General features: G+C 42.1%; 1 protein-coding gene across 2 annotated transcripts in view; it reads left to right on the forward strand.

The window, feature by feature from the left end:
• The first annotated feature begins 5139 nt into the window (after positions 1-5139).
• LOC120989383 (tetraspanin-33-like) overlaps positions 5140-16485 on the forward strand; it is a 37068-nt gene continuing 25722 nt past the window's right edge. Inside the window, exons 1-2 of one of the 2 annotated variants that reach the window (XM_040417452.1) lie at positions 5140-5311; positions 7710-7767. In XM_040417452.1, the coding sequence (XP_040273386.1) occupies positions 5255-5311; positions 7710-7767 (115 nt within the window). In that variant the 5' untranslated portion in view covers positions 5140-5254. The remainder of the gene's footprint in view (positions 5312-7709; positions 7768-16485) is intronic. The other variant, XM_040417453.1, reaches the window with a different exon arrangement.

Here is a 16485-nt window from a genome sequence, read left to right on the forward strand (position 1 = left end):
TATCTGTGATTACCACCTTTGACTGTGGTTGAGTGAACTGTTTTAAAGATTAGATAGTAATATAGAGGCTCACCCGTCCGTTAATATGGGTATGGTGCACTTGCCCTACTTGATTACACCCAATCAATAGAAAGTGGTTAAAATTGAAAATAGAAGATGGCAGGCACTCATTATCTGTAACCACCCACAGACGACGGGTGAAAAATATTTTATTAAGTATATATATAAAAGTAAAATCAATATAAAATCAATAAGATACCGATCCAGAAAATGCAAGGAGGATGACAGAGTGGATAAAAAAGTAGAAAGAAAAAATATGGAACAGAGATGGATATTAATATATATGAAAAGATATATATAGATATAGTCATGTGGTTATATCAATGTATATGTCCCTCTAAGTAACAATTAAAGGGTATTGTCCCAGGCGGTTGTCCAAGGAGTAAAAAATAGTTCATTAATGTTCATAAATACATGAATCCATATAAATAGTGGTTAAATGGTAAAAAAAAAGTTGGCAATGGTTAAAAGGCAATGGTAGGTGTCCTCATGGAGTTATTTCCTACTAAAGTGCAATTTTGTTAGATACAATGAATGGTATATATAGTTGATATTACTTGCTATTACTTCCAAGTATCGCTCACTTACCCCTACTGTTATTCAGGGTTAGTAGGTTTAGTGCCCACCGCTACTCCGTGGCGTCCCACGTGTGCAGCTGGGTATACAGAAGTTTTTTACCTCTTTCTTGGAGAATCAAAAGTCATTTGTGTGTAGCTGGGTACACGGAAGTCTCCTACCTCTCTCCTGGAGAAACGAGGGTCACTGGAGCTGCTCTGGGCTGTTCGCGTTGGGCATCTCACATGATCCCGTGGTTCGAAGTTCAAGAGATGTCACGTGTGCCGGCACTACGTCCGCGATCTTGCGCTCGCGCTCCTGCCGTCAATAAGGCATCGGGAGGAACGTTTCACTGCGGTGTCTGTATATAGAGATTGGGTTATCGAATTTTGCTGGGATCGTTTCTCCTATATATCCATAGTTGTAAAGTGGTGGAAATAGTCCACAATAACAGGTCTAAAAACACCAAACGCATTTCGGAGTATACCTTACTCCTTCCTCAGTTGTTGCCTGCTGTTTCATGGTCTCCCTTTTCATAGTCATCTAGGACAAGTGGTTGTCCCAAAAATCTGGAATCCTGGTTTTTGCCAAAATCTGTACTGGATCAGCTGTTTCTGAGTTGATATCTCTCTTTCCTTTAGTTATCTTAGTTATCTTACAGATTTAGTTTATAGGTTATATACATCTTGTGTATTTGCAGCTTCTCCCAAAAAAAACGCGATTGCGTTTTTGGTGCGGTTTTGATGTGTTTTTTTTTTCATAATACTTCTGTGTCTAGAAGTGTCATTTACATCATTTGTGTGTAATTCTGTACAGTGGGCTCCTATTTAAGGTCTTTTTTGTAGGAGGTAATTGTACCATTTTTTCATTGTATATCCTAAGTTTAGCAATGGGATTATTGTTTTGTACATATCACATGTATTATATAGTAAGCATATACATAATGTACAAAAGCATGATATAAAAGGACATGTTATAAAAAACATGATATAAAAACATGATGTAAAAAGACTAATATAAAAGCATGATATAAAAGTGTACACAGGAATATACTGAACTGTAATCAATGACCCAATGTAAATACGAATACAAATAGGAATATAAAAAATATGAATGTAAAAAATATATATAATGAAGAGATGATAAAAGAGCAATAAAAGAGGCGGAGTGTATACGGATCGTGGGAGAGGAACTAGTAGATAGTTCAGGGCTTGTATTGTGTCAGATAATATTTCAGATAATATTTCTTTAATGTGTATTCTAGCCCAGTGGGAGCCTTCCCCCAAGGAGAGATCGGAGCGCTGGTAAAACAGCCTGGCATCCTATCTCCCGTTAGAGGAGGGCAACCCCCGCTGTATCTGGTTGAAAACGTGATTGAAAACATAGTTGGAAAGCTTAGTTGGAAAGTCAATTTTAACCACTGTTTTAAAGATGTTTCTTTTGACTAGAAAACAGCGTATACTGAGAGCTGCTAAGGAGAGATCAACTTCTGTCTTCACTTCTACTGAGCACTGAAGATGCCTGTGTGTAACATACAGAGGCTTCCAGCTTGCCTCTTGTCACTACCCCAGTCCCTAACTATATATATCTGTCCTATCACTGCCAATCCCTGCCTATCTGACTTGTTAAAAGAGGTCTTCAGCACTCAGTAGAACACTGGTCAGACTCTCCTTAGCAGTACTCAGTAAGAGGTTTCCTAAAAAGACTCATTACACCTCGTTTTCTAGTACAAAGAAACATCTTTCCCTAATAAAGTTTATTACAAAAGTGTTTAACACCATTGTCCCTATACTATATTAGACATAAACTGTAACAACAGTTACACTTTAGGTGGCTTTGCAGGACCTAGGTGGCTTTGCAGAAAACTCCTTTAATATTCCAGACAGATCCAGATTATGTTATTTTACAGATTAGGAAATATCATATACTGAAGACACTGTGCTGACATTTAAATTTAGGCCTGTCTTGTTTAGACATGTCTCCCTTTCCTGATAATAGAAAAAAAGCATTGCGCATTTACAACAATGATACAGGTATGACAGCAATAGCTCTTGGCAATGGAAATAAAGTCTTTCTTAATCAGCTTGATGATTAGACTGTGGCTGTTTAGGATGACAATTCCCTGTTTTAAGTCACAGAAATTTTATGCTCCTTTGCTCTCCTTTGCCCTGCACTGAATTGCGCAGGTCAAAGGCATTTTTAGGAGATCCGGTGACGTACCAGGCTCTCCATAGGGACTAGATGTAGGCTTCTGCCCAGCAGTGAGCCCGGTGACATCACCGGCACTAATGGGCGGGCTTTAGCCTGTAAGATGGCTAGGGCAGTGCTAAAGCCCACCCATCAGAGCCGGTGACGTCACCGGGAACACTGCTGAGTGTAATCCTCCACCTAGCAGTGTACCAAAGCAGACAAAAAAGACCTAGCCCTGCGCGATACAGCGCAGGGCAAGGGAGAGCATCAGAGCATGAAATGCCCCGATGCACATGTTAGTGGGGCCAGAGGGGTGAAGATGGGGATATGTTCGGGTTCAGCACTGAACCCAGACACCCCTTTTAAGTCAAGGACATTTTTGACATGGAACAATATACTTTTCCATTTGTTTACCTTGAGTTAAAAAGTTGCACTATATTTCAGGCTGCAATATGTATTTCTTCATTGATTTTCAGACCCTATAGTATGCAGTTTACAGCTTGACTCTAGTTGCAATCTTTTCTCATGTGGGCATTTTCCTCCCAGCAAGGCTAGGTTGACATTTTTGTTTTTTTATTCCATCAAAGGAGCAGAAAACTGGAAATTGTACGTGCTAGATCATTCACACGATGGACACCAATGGCGCCATACAGACCCAATGACTTATTATGGCATCTGTCACGTTCCATCATGGTGTCTATTATTTCAGCAGAAAAAAATTGTGCGCATGTTATACTTTTTTTGGACAAAAATGAAAGAATCTGCAATTGAACCTCCAATGCAGATATGATCCTAGCCAGAGATATGCATTATGTGAGTTCTGTGCATCCAGGATGCTGCTGCCTTTGCTAGCTCTCATGTTTCAGCACAACTTTATTCCTATACTGCTTTCCCCTCCTACAGCCTAAGAGGAATCTACTTTGCTTTATGCTGATAGACACTGATGTTGAGTAGTATGTAACTCCCCCTCCCTGCATTGTCTGTCTATACTCAGACTGCCATGTGAGCCCTTCTACCTGTCTATGCTGTGATACAGAACAGAATGTGTGTTCTACCCATGAAGACTTGGATACTTTCTTCCTTTTCCACTCTCTAATCTTCCCTGTTCCCTGAGAGCAGAGAGAGGTGACACAGCCAGGAGCAGTATGCTGTGGGATGTCAAAATCAGCAGGACAGCCAGCTATGGAAAAGAGTTTCACAAACGCAACACCAACATAATGGTAGGAATGTTTTAAGGAAGACTACACAAAAAAATTCTTGATTTTGCATTTAAGCAACAAATAACCTCCTAAAAATCTGAGTGCTCATGGTGACTATAAAGTCAACATTTGTTCTACCCACTGTGGAGATTATTAGATGGTTACCAGTCTACTAGACAAAAACAAGACTACGGCCAGTATATGGGTCGCGAAACAGTCCTGGAGTAGGAACTGGCTTTAGGAGTCGCAAGTAGGCCCCGTGAAGGGGTCAGGAGAAGTTTCAACCAGAAAAGAAGTGTAGAAGATGGTACTAGCACACTGAATAGAAAAAGCAATGCAGAGGGTCTTAGTATGCAGCCAAAGCAGCCAATCCAGTCTGCATTTGTGAGTATTATAGGGTTGTGTCATCTCAGACTTTGTTGGCATATGACTAGGATATGCCATCAAAGTCAGATAGGAGTGGGAGCCACCTCTGAGACCACATGTGCGGCTGCTCTCCACTCACTTCTGGGGACCCCCACCTATGTCTAAGATGGGACAACCCCTTTAAGAAACCCCAGAAGTCCACTAGTCTAAAGAGTGTGTCTGTGGGAAGTCACCATCAGCATAATCTGAACAGTAACATTGCGTTTTATTAACTGTGCCCTGCTACACTGGTCCATTCTGCTCCAACTGCCAGAACATGAGGGACATAAGCAATTGAGCTGTCTTTAAATGTATGTATCTGTAGTGTGTTCTACGCGTCTTGTATGTAGATGGTAAGGTAAAAGAAGCAAGTTGTGTAGCTAGCATAGGGTTCCGTGTGCCTCAATGGTTTAGGAAACGCTATACAGTATTACACAATAATTTCTAGTCGCATGCTTCCTCTTAGTATGCACACAGGAAGTAGTAGGTTAGTTGTCTTGTTGTTGGGGTGTCTATAACACTTATACATATTTGTGTACGTTAGGTGGTACATGATGTACATGTAACTTTTTATAATAAAGTATAGGTTTCCATAGATTTTTTATTAATGATTTTAATATTTTCAGTGTAAACCAGTCAATGGCAGTACAGGAACTGCTGTTACAAATCAGAGCATGTAGAAGAGCGAGGATGAATGCTGCATACATGACAAGATCATACAAGTCTGGAGATTTCCTCACTCCTCCCTTTCTCAGAGGTTAATACAATGTCTCTCCATACCACCTCATTACATTTTACAGAAAGGCTACAGGTACCATCTTCAGAGATCACGGACCACTTAAAGAATGAGGACCAGCCAGGTGGTGAAGTATTCTTTATTTGTTTCCTGCTATATTTTTTGGGTGAGTAAACAGAATTAATGATTTTTTTAAACATCAAACATTAGCTACGATACATTCAACTTAGAGTAGGCCTCCCACACACTAGCATGACAGGCGTATTATGTACATGTAGCAGAGCTGAGTTTATCATGTAAGTACTAGAGTGCATTCTAATAGCTGTAACTTTCGATAATACAGTAGGTTTACATACAATGTAATGCCACAGAAAACATAGTAATATTACAATTAGCTGTGGCAAATAATAGCTCTGTTACACTAGCATACCAGTTTATATCGCTGTAGGTATTTATCCTCTTTTCTGAACTTAACTTGCCCAGAGGCGGTTATATAATTGGATGTTCCAATTTTGTTACATTGACAATTGTACTTAGCGCATAAGTATGTTTGTTTACTGTTTATTGATTTCCTTGATACTAATGTCAAACATTGATGTAAAATTGACATGATTTTTGATATGTCAATGATGTCATACATGAGGAAAAATAATGTAAAATCAATAAAGAAATGTTAAAAAAAAAAGAGTTAATAAAAGTTAATCAGTCAGGTGTATGGAAAAATGAGACATAAAAAGCTGTCAGTCACTGATAGTTGTACACTGTGGAGGTATTATCAGTGATTAATAGCATTCTCTGTTTAAGTGTGTATACATAGATAGCTGTCAATCATTAATAGTTGTATACAGGGGAGGTGTTATCAGTGATTGATAACATTCTCTGTGTAAGTGTGTATACAGAGATAGCTGTCAGTCACTAATAGTTGTACAGAGGGGAGGTGTTATCAGTGATTGATGGCATTCCCTGTCTAATTGTATATACATAGATAGGTGTCAGTCACTGATATTTGTATATGGGAGAGGTGGTATCAGTGATTGATGGCATTCTCTGTGTAAGCATTTCTATAGAAATAGTTGTCAGTCACTGATAGTTATACACAGGGGAGGTGTTATCAGTGATTGATAGCATTCTCTGTGTAAGTGTGTATACATAGATAGCTGTCAGTCACTGATATTTGTATATGGGAGAGGTGTTATCAGTGATTGATAGCATTCTCTGTGTAAGTTTGTATACATAGATTGCTTTCAGTCACTGATAGTTGTACATGTGGGATGTGTTATCAGTGATTGATTGCATTCTATGTGTAAGTGTGTATACATAGATAGCTGTCAGTGACTGATAGTTGTACACAGGGGAGGTGTTATCAGTGATTGGTAGCATTCTCTGTGTAAGTGTGTATGTATAGATAGCTGTCAGTCACTCATAGTTGTATACTGGAGAGGTGTTATCAGTGATTGATAGCATTCTCTGTGTAAGTGTGTATACATAGATAGCTGTCAGTGACTGATAGTTGTACACAGGGGAGGTGTTAGTGATTGATATCATTCTCTGTGTAAGCATTTCTATAGAAATAGCTGTCAGTCACTGATAGTTATACACAGGGGAGGTGTTATCAGTGATTGATAGCATTCTCTGTGTAAGTGTATATACATAGATAGCTGTCAGTCACTGATAGTTGTACATGGGGAGGTGTTATCAGTGATTGATAGCATTCTCTGTCTGTGCATACATAGATTGCTTTCAGTAACTGATAGTTGTACATGTGGGATGTGTTATCAGTGGTTCATTGCATTCTCTTTGTAAAGCATACATATTTGTCAATGGTATTGCATTTGGTGACCAATGCCATTGGTCTCTAGCATCTTTGGTGTTAATGAAATATCTGTCTACATATGCATTGCATACTCGGGTGGGTTAGTAACTTATACCTCTTTTGAACATATTGGTGGGAATCCACAGTATTAAGAATGGCATATTTTTACTCCAGTGTTAATATCAAATCCCGTTGGTGTACGATGTGCCAAAATTATAAAGAGGTAATAATTCTGGTGCATCATTGCGAGTCCCGTGTGCCAGAAAATGAAATCTATGCCAGCAGGAAAGCTAGCATAGATTTCAGGTATAATGTATGCCAGTTTTCTGCAGCATATATTGGTAAATTTCGCAGGTTTCATGTGTGGGGCTTGCCTGCTTCTGCCCATTTTATGTGAGGATGGCGGGAAAGAGTAAAAAGTTACAAAAAAGTTAAACATTTTAGCGCAAAACTGGCCAGAAAGTTTACATGCGAGAATTATGTATTTGTTTATACATCCAATGTAGTTTGTTTTCAAGGACCGTTGGACATCTGACAGTTTTACTTTTGCAAACTTTTAGTATATCAAATTCATATTGTAACATTTAACGTCTCCTCTAGCGACTAATACGATAGTTATATAATTCAGCCATACTGGCTATAGTGTCTTAACAGAAAAGGGCCCACTACTAAGAATTGGAAGTAATGAAGATGTAGAACATGAGACTATATAGCCACACAACACTCTGACATTGATATACCACTCTTCCAGGTGGCTAGTGGACTGATGATTGCAGTTGGACTGTATGCTAAACTCTGTAAAGAGACAGGTGAGTGCCTTTTATTTTATATATAACATATTATTTTACAGATAAAGTATAATCACTGTAGGCCTAGTTCACATTTCAGCAATTTGGTCAGTGATTTCCATCAGTGAGCCAAAACCAGGTGCGGGTCAAAAATGCAGAATAGGTGCAAATCTATTCATTATACCCTATCTCTGTGTAGGTTTCACTCCTGGTTTGGCTCACAATCACTGATGAAAATCACTGACCAAATCACTAAAGTGTGAACTAGGGCTAAGGAAAAGTCACACACCTTTCAAAACAAATTGGCCCAATTTACTAATGTGAGTGCACCTAGACCTTGTAAATTGTGCCAGCATTTTACACAATTTGGTGCATTTTTGGAGCAGCTACACTAGCGGGTGTAATGCAAGTGGTCTGGAGCCATCAGCTTCTCACTGCTTTTGGTGGCACCTCTCTTGCAGCACTCTCTAGATGGTGCTCTGCACCAGTGTATTTCCACTATGGTCCCACACTATGCTGTTTTCTGTCTGCTAGTCCCTGCTTCCTAAGGGTGCATGCACTCTCAGTGACTCTTAAAGAGCCACCGCATGTGCAACCAGATCCTGGGCTATTTTAGGCAAACCCCATGAGGAAGGGTGTATGTGCAATAGTCTTAGCTTGTCTAGTCCTGAGAAGGTGCGCTATTATTCTATGATTTCCTGTGCCCGACCTCAGTCTGTTTATCGGATTTGACCCTGTGCTGCCTGACCTGACTGCTACCTAATTGCCTAAGTGTCAGACTGAACGAACTCTGCCTGCCTTGACCTCGACCTAGTGGTTCACCTGCAGCAGATTCCACATACCAGTTCAAGGGTTAAAGGGGGAAGAAGGGGGAAGAAGGGGGGTCGGGGAAACTGAGGGTGGAACTTAGATAATGCTCTAAGGCCTCTTTTGATCAGTGATTTCCATCAGTGATTGTGAGCCAAAACCAAGTGAGGATCAAAAAAGCAGATGTGTAAATCTTTCCATTATACCATATCTCTGTGTAGCCACTACTGGTTTTGGCTTGGAATCATTGAAGGAAATCACTGATCAAACGCTGAAAACTTGATCATATATGGACAGCCTTAGGTTAGGTTCAGAATGAGGATTTTGGGCACAGGTTTCAGCACGGATTCAGCACTGTCTCCATTGGGAAGCCACTCCACTTCATGCATCTGAGGATTTTGCCAAGCAGTTTTCAACACTGTGCCAAGAAAGCACAGGTTCATTCTTGGTGGGATTACTGCACAGACCCCTAGCAAAACCACAGCAGGAGCTTGCAGTTAAGCTCCATTCAATGAAGCTAAACCTAGAGCCGGTCCAAATGAAAACCCACGGCGTAAACTGCAGCTCAGCGCCGCGATTTCTGACATTTAGATTAAAGGCCTCCTTAAACATTAGCGTGTTGGTGGCCAACCCGGCTAAGAATGAAGGGTTTGGCGACAGTTGAATGTGTTTGGGGAGCTCCTGACTGCCCCTTGACAGATTTTGTCTGGGAGAGAAGGATCCGGTGAAATAAATATTTTCACATGATCGCTTTGTTGTTCCAGGAGATAAGCTGCTTCCAGAAGTGTCTGGCAGTGCTTTTCTCCCTTTTCCAACAGACTACGCGTTTGGCCAAACCAAACGTGTATGTGGGAGTCGAGAGGTCTACTGACGCGCAAAAGGGTAACAATGTTTTGAATTTTTGACTTTCAGGCTCCATATCTCATCATCCACTACAGCTTCATCAGATTAGACCAGGATTATGGCTCATTTATGTTTTGCGACTCTTCTATATGTCGCAAAAAAGAAGCATCTCATGCCAGCTCCTACCCAGGCATAATTTAGAAAATTGATCTAAAAGACAGCTTTTTCGACTGTGTGGCCACAATGCTAGATTGTAAAGTGGCAGTATATTAACCCCTTGAATACCAGAAGTTTTTTTTTTTTTCTTTTTTTTTTTTCCTGTCTTGATGGAGTCATAACGTTTTTATTTTTACATTCACTTCTTTTGTGGGATAAATTGTACTTTCTAATGCCACCATTTAAAGGGTTTCTGTCACCAGAATTAACCCTATTAAACTCGCTGACATTAGCGATGTGCTAATGTCAGCAGACCATAACTCTACTATTCTTATGCTTATTGATGCGCCTCTTACTGCACAATTTTAACTTTGATGATATGCAAATTAACCTCTGGGAGCAGGGGGGCTGCTAGAGGCTCCGTTCTCCCAGCTCATGTCACGCCCTGCCATCCTTGATTGACAGAGCCAGCGTTCGTTTTCTTCTTCCGGCCCTGTAGGCCGGATAAATCTTGCCTCTGCGCAGTGCCGTTTACCCAGCACACAAGGCTGGCAGGAGGAGACGAACGCTGCCTGGCCCTGTCAATCAAGGACGGCAGGGCGTGACATGAGGTGGAAGAACGGAGCCTCTAGCAGCAGGAGCAATGCCCCCCCTGCTCCCAGAGGCTAATTTGCATATAATCAAAGTCAAAATTGTGCAGTAAGGGGGCCATCAATAAGCATAAGAATAGTAGAGTTAGGGTCTGCTGACATTAGCACATCGCTAATGTCAGCCAGTTTAATAGGGTTAATTCTGGTGACAGAAACCCTTTAATATGGCATGCAATGTAGTGGGAAGCAGTGAAAAAAATCTAAATAGGGTGGAATTAAAAAAAACACATTTCTGCCACAGTTTTACAGGTTTTGTCCCTATTTCATTGTGACAAATATACAAAAATAGAAGAAATTGGGAAGGGACAAATACTTTTTTACAGCACTGTACATGGGCAACATGGATGAGGTTTAATAAAAAAAAATGACTAAACTTTATTTACTCGTACATTTAAACAGTTTTTTTTTTTTTTTAACCACATAATGCACAACATTTTTCTTTTCCTCAATGCAAAATTCCTTGTGGAATTTGAGGAGCAACCCCATCAACAAAAACTTGGAGAAATAAATATTTTGTTGTATTCTTCTGTGGACATTGAGAGGCAAATTTATTAAATAATCTAAAATATAAACAGTCCTGTGAGGGATACCACCCCTCGTGCCTGCTTGACGTCAACTACGTCGAGCTCACGAGATGCGGTATGGTCCCTGGTTACCAAGACTTGAAGTTATGCCCTCCTGGAGGAGCATGTAAGGTCCGCTTGGTACAGTTTACACAGACACCTCCTGACCACGCGGGCACAGAGAGGCAACAAGCTCAGAGAGTCTTTTCACTGCCACAGTGAAACAGCACTTTCTCAGCCCGGGTAATCTGCCACCAGCTTCTCGTTTGATATAAGCCCGGTCCGCTAACGGGAATATATAGGGTGAGAAACCATCCCGCGATAGCTTATAACTAGGCCAAACACGGACGTGGGGATTCGTGATTGAGATACAAGACAGCACAAGATTAAATTATATATTTAATCGCCTTAAGGGCATACAAGATAACACAATATACACTAAGAATATATACAGTGGTTACAAATACGGGTAATATGGTACAAACAGGATTACACAGAGTACAAGTCAGTTACCGGTAGATGAATGTTCCTTTGCTGTATTCACATGGAGGGCAGTGATGTCAGCTGGTTGACAAAAATTCTTTTTTATTTATAAAAAATACCAAATTTTGAAAAAATTTTGAAAAAATTGCAAATTTCCAAGTTTCACTTTCTCTACTTCTATAATACATAGTAATACCTCCAAAAAGAGTTATTACTTTATATTCCCCATACGTCTACTTCATGTTTGGATCATTTTGGGAATGACATTTTAGTTTCTGGGGATGTTACAAGGCTTAGAAGTTTAGAAGCAAATCTTGAAATTTTTCAGAAATTTTCAAAAACCCAATTTTTAGGGACCAGTTCAGGTCTGAAGTCACTTTGTGAGGCTTACATAATAGAAACCACTCAAAAATGACCCCATTCTAGAAACTACACCCCTCAAGGTATTCAAAACTGATTTTACAAACGTCGTTAACCCTTTAGGTGTTGCACAAGAGTTATTGGCAAATGGGAATGAAATTTGAGAATTAAAATGTTTTGGCAAATTTTCCATTTTAATCCATTTTTTCCAGTAACAAAGCAAGGGTTAACAGCCAAACAAAATGCTATATTTATTGCCCAGATTCTGTAGTTTACAGAAACACCCCATATGTGGCCGTAAACTACTGTACGGGCACACAGTAGGGCGTAGAGGGAAAGGTGTGCCGTATGGTTTTTGGAAGCCAGATTTTGCTGGACTGGTTTTTTGACACCATGTCCCATTTGAAGCCCCCCTGATGCACCCCTAGGTGTTGCACAAGAGTTATTGGCAAATGGAGAGGAAATTAGAGAATTTCAATTTTGTTGGCAAATTTTCCATTTTAATTCTTTTTTTCAGTAACAAATCAAGGCTTAACAGCCAAACAAAATCTGCCTTCCAGAAACCATACGGAGTTCCTTTCCTTCTGCGCCCTGCCGTTTGGTCATACAGCAGTTTACAGTGTTACTGTAAACTGCGGTATGAGGGTAAGAAATATTAAGTTTTGTTTGGCTGTTAACCCTTACTTTGTCATTGGAAAAAAATTGATAAAAATTGAAAATTTGCCCAAAAATTGCTTTTTTGGCACCGTTTTTTTTTTTACCGTGTTCATCTGAGGGGTTGGGGGTGTATTTTTATAGAGCAGATTCTTACGGATGCGGCGATACCTAATATGTCTACTTTTTTTAAAACGTATTTATGTTTTACACTATATTATCTTTTTATAAACCAAAAAAAACATTTTAGCATCTCCATAGTCTAAGAGTCTTTTTTTTTTTTTTTTTTAGCCGATTATCTTAAGTAGGGGCTGATTTTTTGTGGGAAGAGAGGACGGTTTTATTGGCACTATTTTGGGGGGCATATGACTTTTTGATCGCTTGCTATTACAATTTTTGTGATGTAAGGTGACAAAAAAATAATAATTTTGCACCGTTTTTATTATTATTTTTTACCGTGTTCATCTGAGGTGTTGGGGGGGGTATTTTTATAGAGCAGATTCTTACGGACGCGGCGATACCTAATATGTCTACTTTTTTTAAATTTATTTATGTTTTACACTATATTATCGCTTGCTATTACAATTTTTGTGATGTAAGGTGAAAAAAAAAATACCTTTTTTTACACCGTTTTTATTTTATTTTTTTGACCGTGTTCATCTGAAGGGTTGGGGGGTATTTTTATAGAGCAGATTATTACGGACGCGGCAATACCTAATATATTTTTGAAATTTATTTTTTTTGTTTTAGTGTCTCAAGTCTGAGAACCAGTTTTTTATCCGATTGTCAGTGGCTAAATTGGGATATAAATTTAGTACTCCATGGAAGTGTGGTACTCCCTGAAGCAACCGTCAATGCAGAGGCCCGGATGATCGGGGCACGTGTCACACTGAGTAGTGGTGTCCTTCCGTATCCCCCTCCTGCGACACACTCTGCACTTTTTTTGGGTCCGTCCCTTCTTTCCAGTATGGGGGACCACACCTGGAAAGTGTTGGCCAGGGACGATCCGGGCGCCTCCAGTTCCAGAGGTACTCCGGCCTGCTCTTTCCCGGTCAGAAAAGATCAGGGCCTTGAGGACTGCCTTATAGAACTGAAGGAATGTCCCTGTGTTGCCAGTGCTCCGGGACAGCACAAAAGAGTTGTACAAGGCAATCTGCACCAAGTAGACCGCAACTTTTTTGTACCATGCCTGGGTTTTGCGCATGGCATTATATGGCTTGAGAACATACTGGCAGAAAATGAGTTTCCACTTGAACGCAATGAGAGACTCATCAACCGCGACCTCCCTTCCAGGTACATAGGCCTGTAGAAATTTGGCCCCAAAGTGATCGATGACCGGCCTGATTTTGTACAGGCGGTCATAGGAAAGATCACCTTGGGGGGGACATACTGCATTATCTGAATAATGCAGTCATTTCCGGATGGCCTCAAACCGGGTACGTGTCATGGCCGTACTGTAAAGTGGGGTCTGGTAGAGGACGTCCCCACTCCAGTAATGCCTGACACTAGGTTTCTTGACTAGGCCCATGTGCAGCACGAGGCCCCAAAATGTCCTCATCTCGGCTGCACTGACCGGGGTCCAGCCACCGGGCCTAGCCAAAAAGGAGCCCGGGTGTTGAGCAAAAAATTGTTGGGCGTACAGGTTTGTTTGCTCCACCATTAGAGTTACAAAGTGGTCACTGAAAAAAAGACTAAAATAGTCGTATTCAGTGAAGCCCACTGTGGAAATATGGATTCCTGGTTGGCCTACAAAATCAGGAATCACGGGCTCAAATCGCTCTGGGGTACACCAGACAAGTTCACCGGCAGGGGGCTCCGATGGATTTAACTGGTGGGCCGGAAAACTAGTACGAGCCCCAGAGCTGCTCGTACTAGGATTGTAATGACCGGCGTCACGCAAAGGGAGGGAAATGGGAAGGCCCTGTCCAAGGGAGAGGGAAAGGTGGTGACCCCTGACTCACCTTGCGGCTGGCACCTGACTGCCCTGACGTCCCTAGACGGGTTCCTCACCCGTACGCCGATCACGTGCCTAAACCCTGGCTTTCCCTAAGATGAGCCCTGTGTAGTGAACGGGGCGGTGGGATCACTAGTCCGCACCACTGACACTAAAGGAAAACACCAAGGAGAGGACAGACAATACAGACAAACATATAATCCCAGGTGGGCGACAACAGCAGACCACGAAGGCCCAAAAGGGATCCGGAGGGTAACGTTCTGGAACAACAACCAGGGAACACAGTTACACAGCTCCAGTGGGTCAGTATAGAAGTCCAGGCAGGAAGCTCTATATCTGGCAACCAGAGAAGTGTGAGAGGGGAATATAAGGAGGTTGGGAGTGCTGGACAAGAAACAGCTGAGGAGAAGGAGCTACGGATCCCTGAGTGAGCCAAAAAGGGTTGCAAGGCAAACCCAGAAAGCTACCATAAAGAAACAGCACAATCTTACTACCTAGAGCGCGCAGCCACCCGCTGCGACTTCCTGACCCTGGGTATAACGGAGTCAGGCGTGGCTCTTGACACCCTCGTGACAAGGATGGGCCACAGGGTCCCTAGCATGGCGGTCCCCTTGCTCCGCCTTGGGGGCTCATCATCATCGCTAGATGATGAGGAGGACGCGGATGACAACAGTAAAGTGGGGTCATCCTCGTCCTCACTAGGACTCTCGGACTCGGAGGCAAGCTGGGCATATGCCTCCTCGGCCGAGAACATCCGGCGGGCCATAGGGGAGTGTGTGTCTGCGTGTGTGTGTGCGTGCATGTAAAATCTTTATTCGGTGTGCGAGTGTGTGGGGGCACGGGTGTTCGCGAACTTACCCTAAACCTAACAGACAAAAAAAAGACTAACTAAAAAAAGGGCAAAATTATAAAAAAAATTAAATTAAATTCTAAATCGCTGAACAACCGTCCGAAGTTGATCAGCGGTGGGGTGTGCGATGCGCTAACAGTGGCCGGACACAGTCAGCGTACGCACAAAAAAAAACTAAAAAACTGCCTGCGCCCCAAAAAAGTTGTGGGGGGAGGGGGGAGGGCAGGGGGGCAAGCTGCAGCACCCCTGGGGGGGGTCTAGGGTCACACAGCTGTGCTGTGGACCCCAGACACCCGATTTAGGGTGATGCAATAGCAAACAGTTTTTTTTTTTTTTACTTCCACTAACTTTCCCTTTATATCCCTGCCTAACCCAACCTTTCCCTAAGTACCTGATTGCATAGATAGGGGGTGCTGGGGCACAGATGGGGTGATGCCTGGACAGATGGGGGTGCTGAAATCCGGCGACGTGCAGGGCTCCTCTCTCCTCGGGCTCCCGAACTGAAAAGGAGGAGGAGAGGAGCGCTGCTCTAATTTGAACCTCCCGCCCCTGCAGCGAACCAATCGGAGGCGATCCTGAGAGGTGATGTTACCATCACCTCTCAGGATTGCAGGATGGTGATTGGTGGTGTATTATCACACCACCGATCACCATCCTGTTCCGGGTTATCGGGTCCTCAGAGACCCGAATAACCCGGAAACGCAGCAAACCGCAGGTCTGAATTGACCTGCGGTTTGCTGCGATCGCCTACACGGGGGGTCACAGGACCCCCCGGCGCATTGGCCCCGGGTGCCTGCTCAATGATTTGAGCAGGCACCGGGTTCCGATCACCGCCCACCGCGCGGTGGTGATCGGAAATATGCAGGGCGTACAGGTACGCCCTGTGTTCTTAAGTACCAGGACATCAGGGCGTACACCTGTCCGTAACAGGTTAAGCTGACTTTTGCCCAGTGCTGGCTCCAGCACTACAGTAACAGTGCAACTGCCTCTTGTACAGAATTATGATTGTGTTATATTTAATTATCCATGTCAATATCTATATTTAAACAAAAACCATAAAATCCTGCAGTTTACACCCTGGCCACTAGGCTTAACAATAGGCACAACTTCTCTGTCTGTACAGATCACGTTACTGCAGTTACCTGCTAGTCTGTCATTCTAATCCTGCCTGCAATGATGTGTATAGATAACATAGGAACCACTATTCACAATAGGTGACTGAAAGCTTATCTATTCTTTCCTTGTACAATGACCTCTGCACAAGTCACAGAGCATTTCTAGAAAACTCTCCCATAGAAGTCGATGAGGTCCCCTCCAGACTATTGTGATAGAATAAATAAATCTATAATCAGAAAATAAAAACAGATTAGGGTATGTGTCCCTATCTAGTTTTAACTTAAATGTAAATTCACCCCCCCT

This window comes from Bufo bufo, chromosome 2, assembly GCF_905171765.1.
Source record: "Bufo bufo chromosome 2, aBufBuf1.1, whole genome shotgun sequence".
NCBI lineage: Eukaryota > Metazoa > Chordata > Amphibia > Anura > Bufonidae > Bufo > Bufo bufo.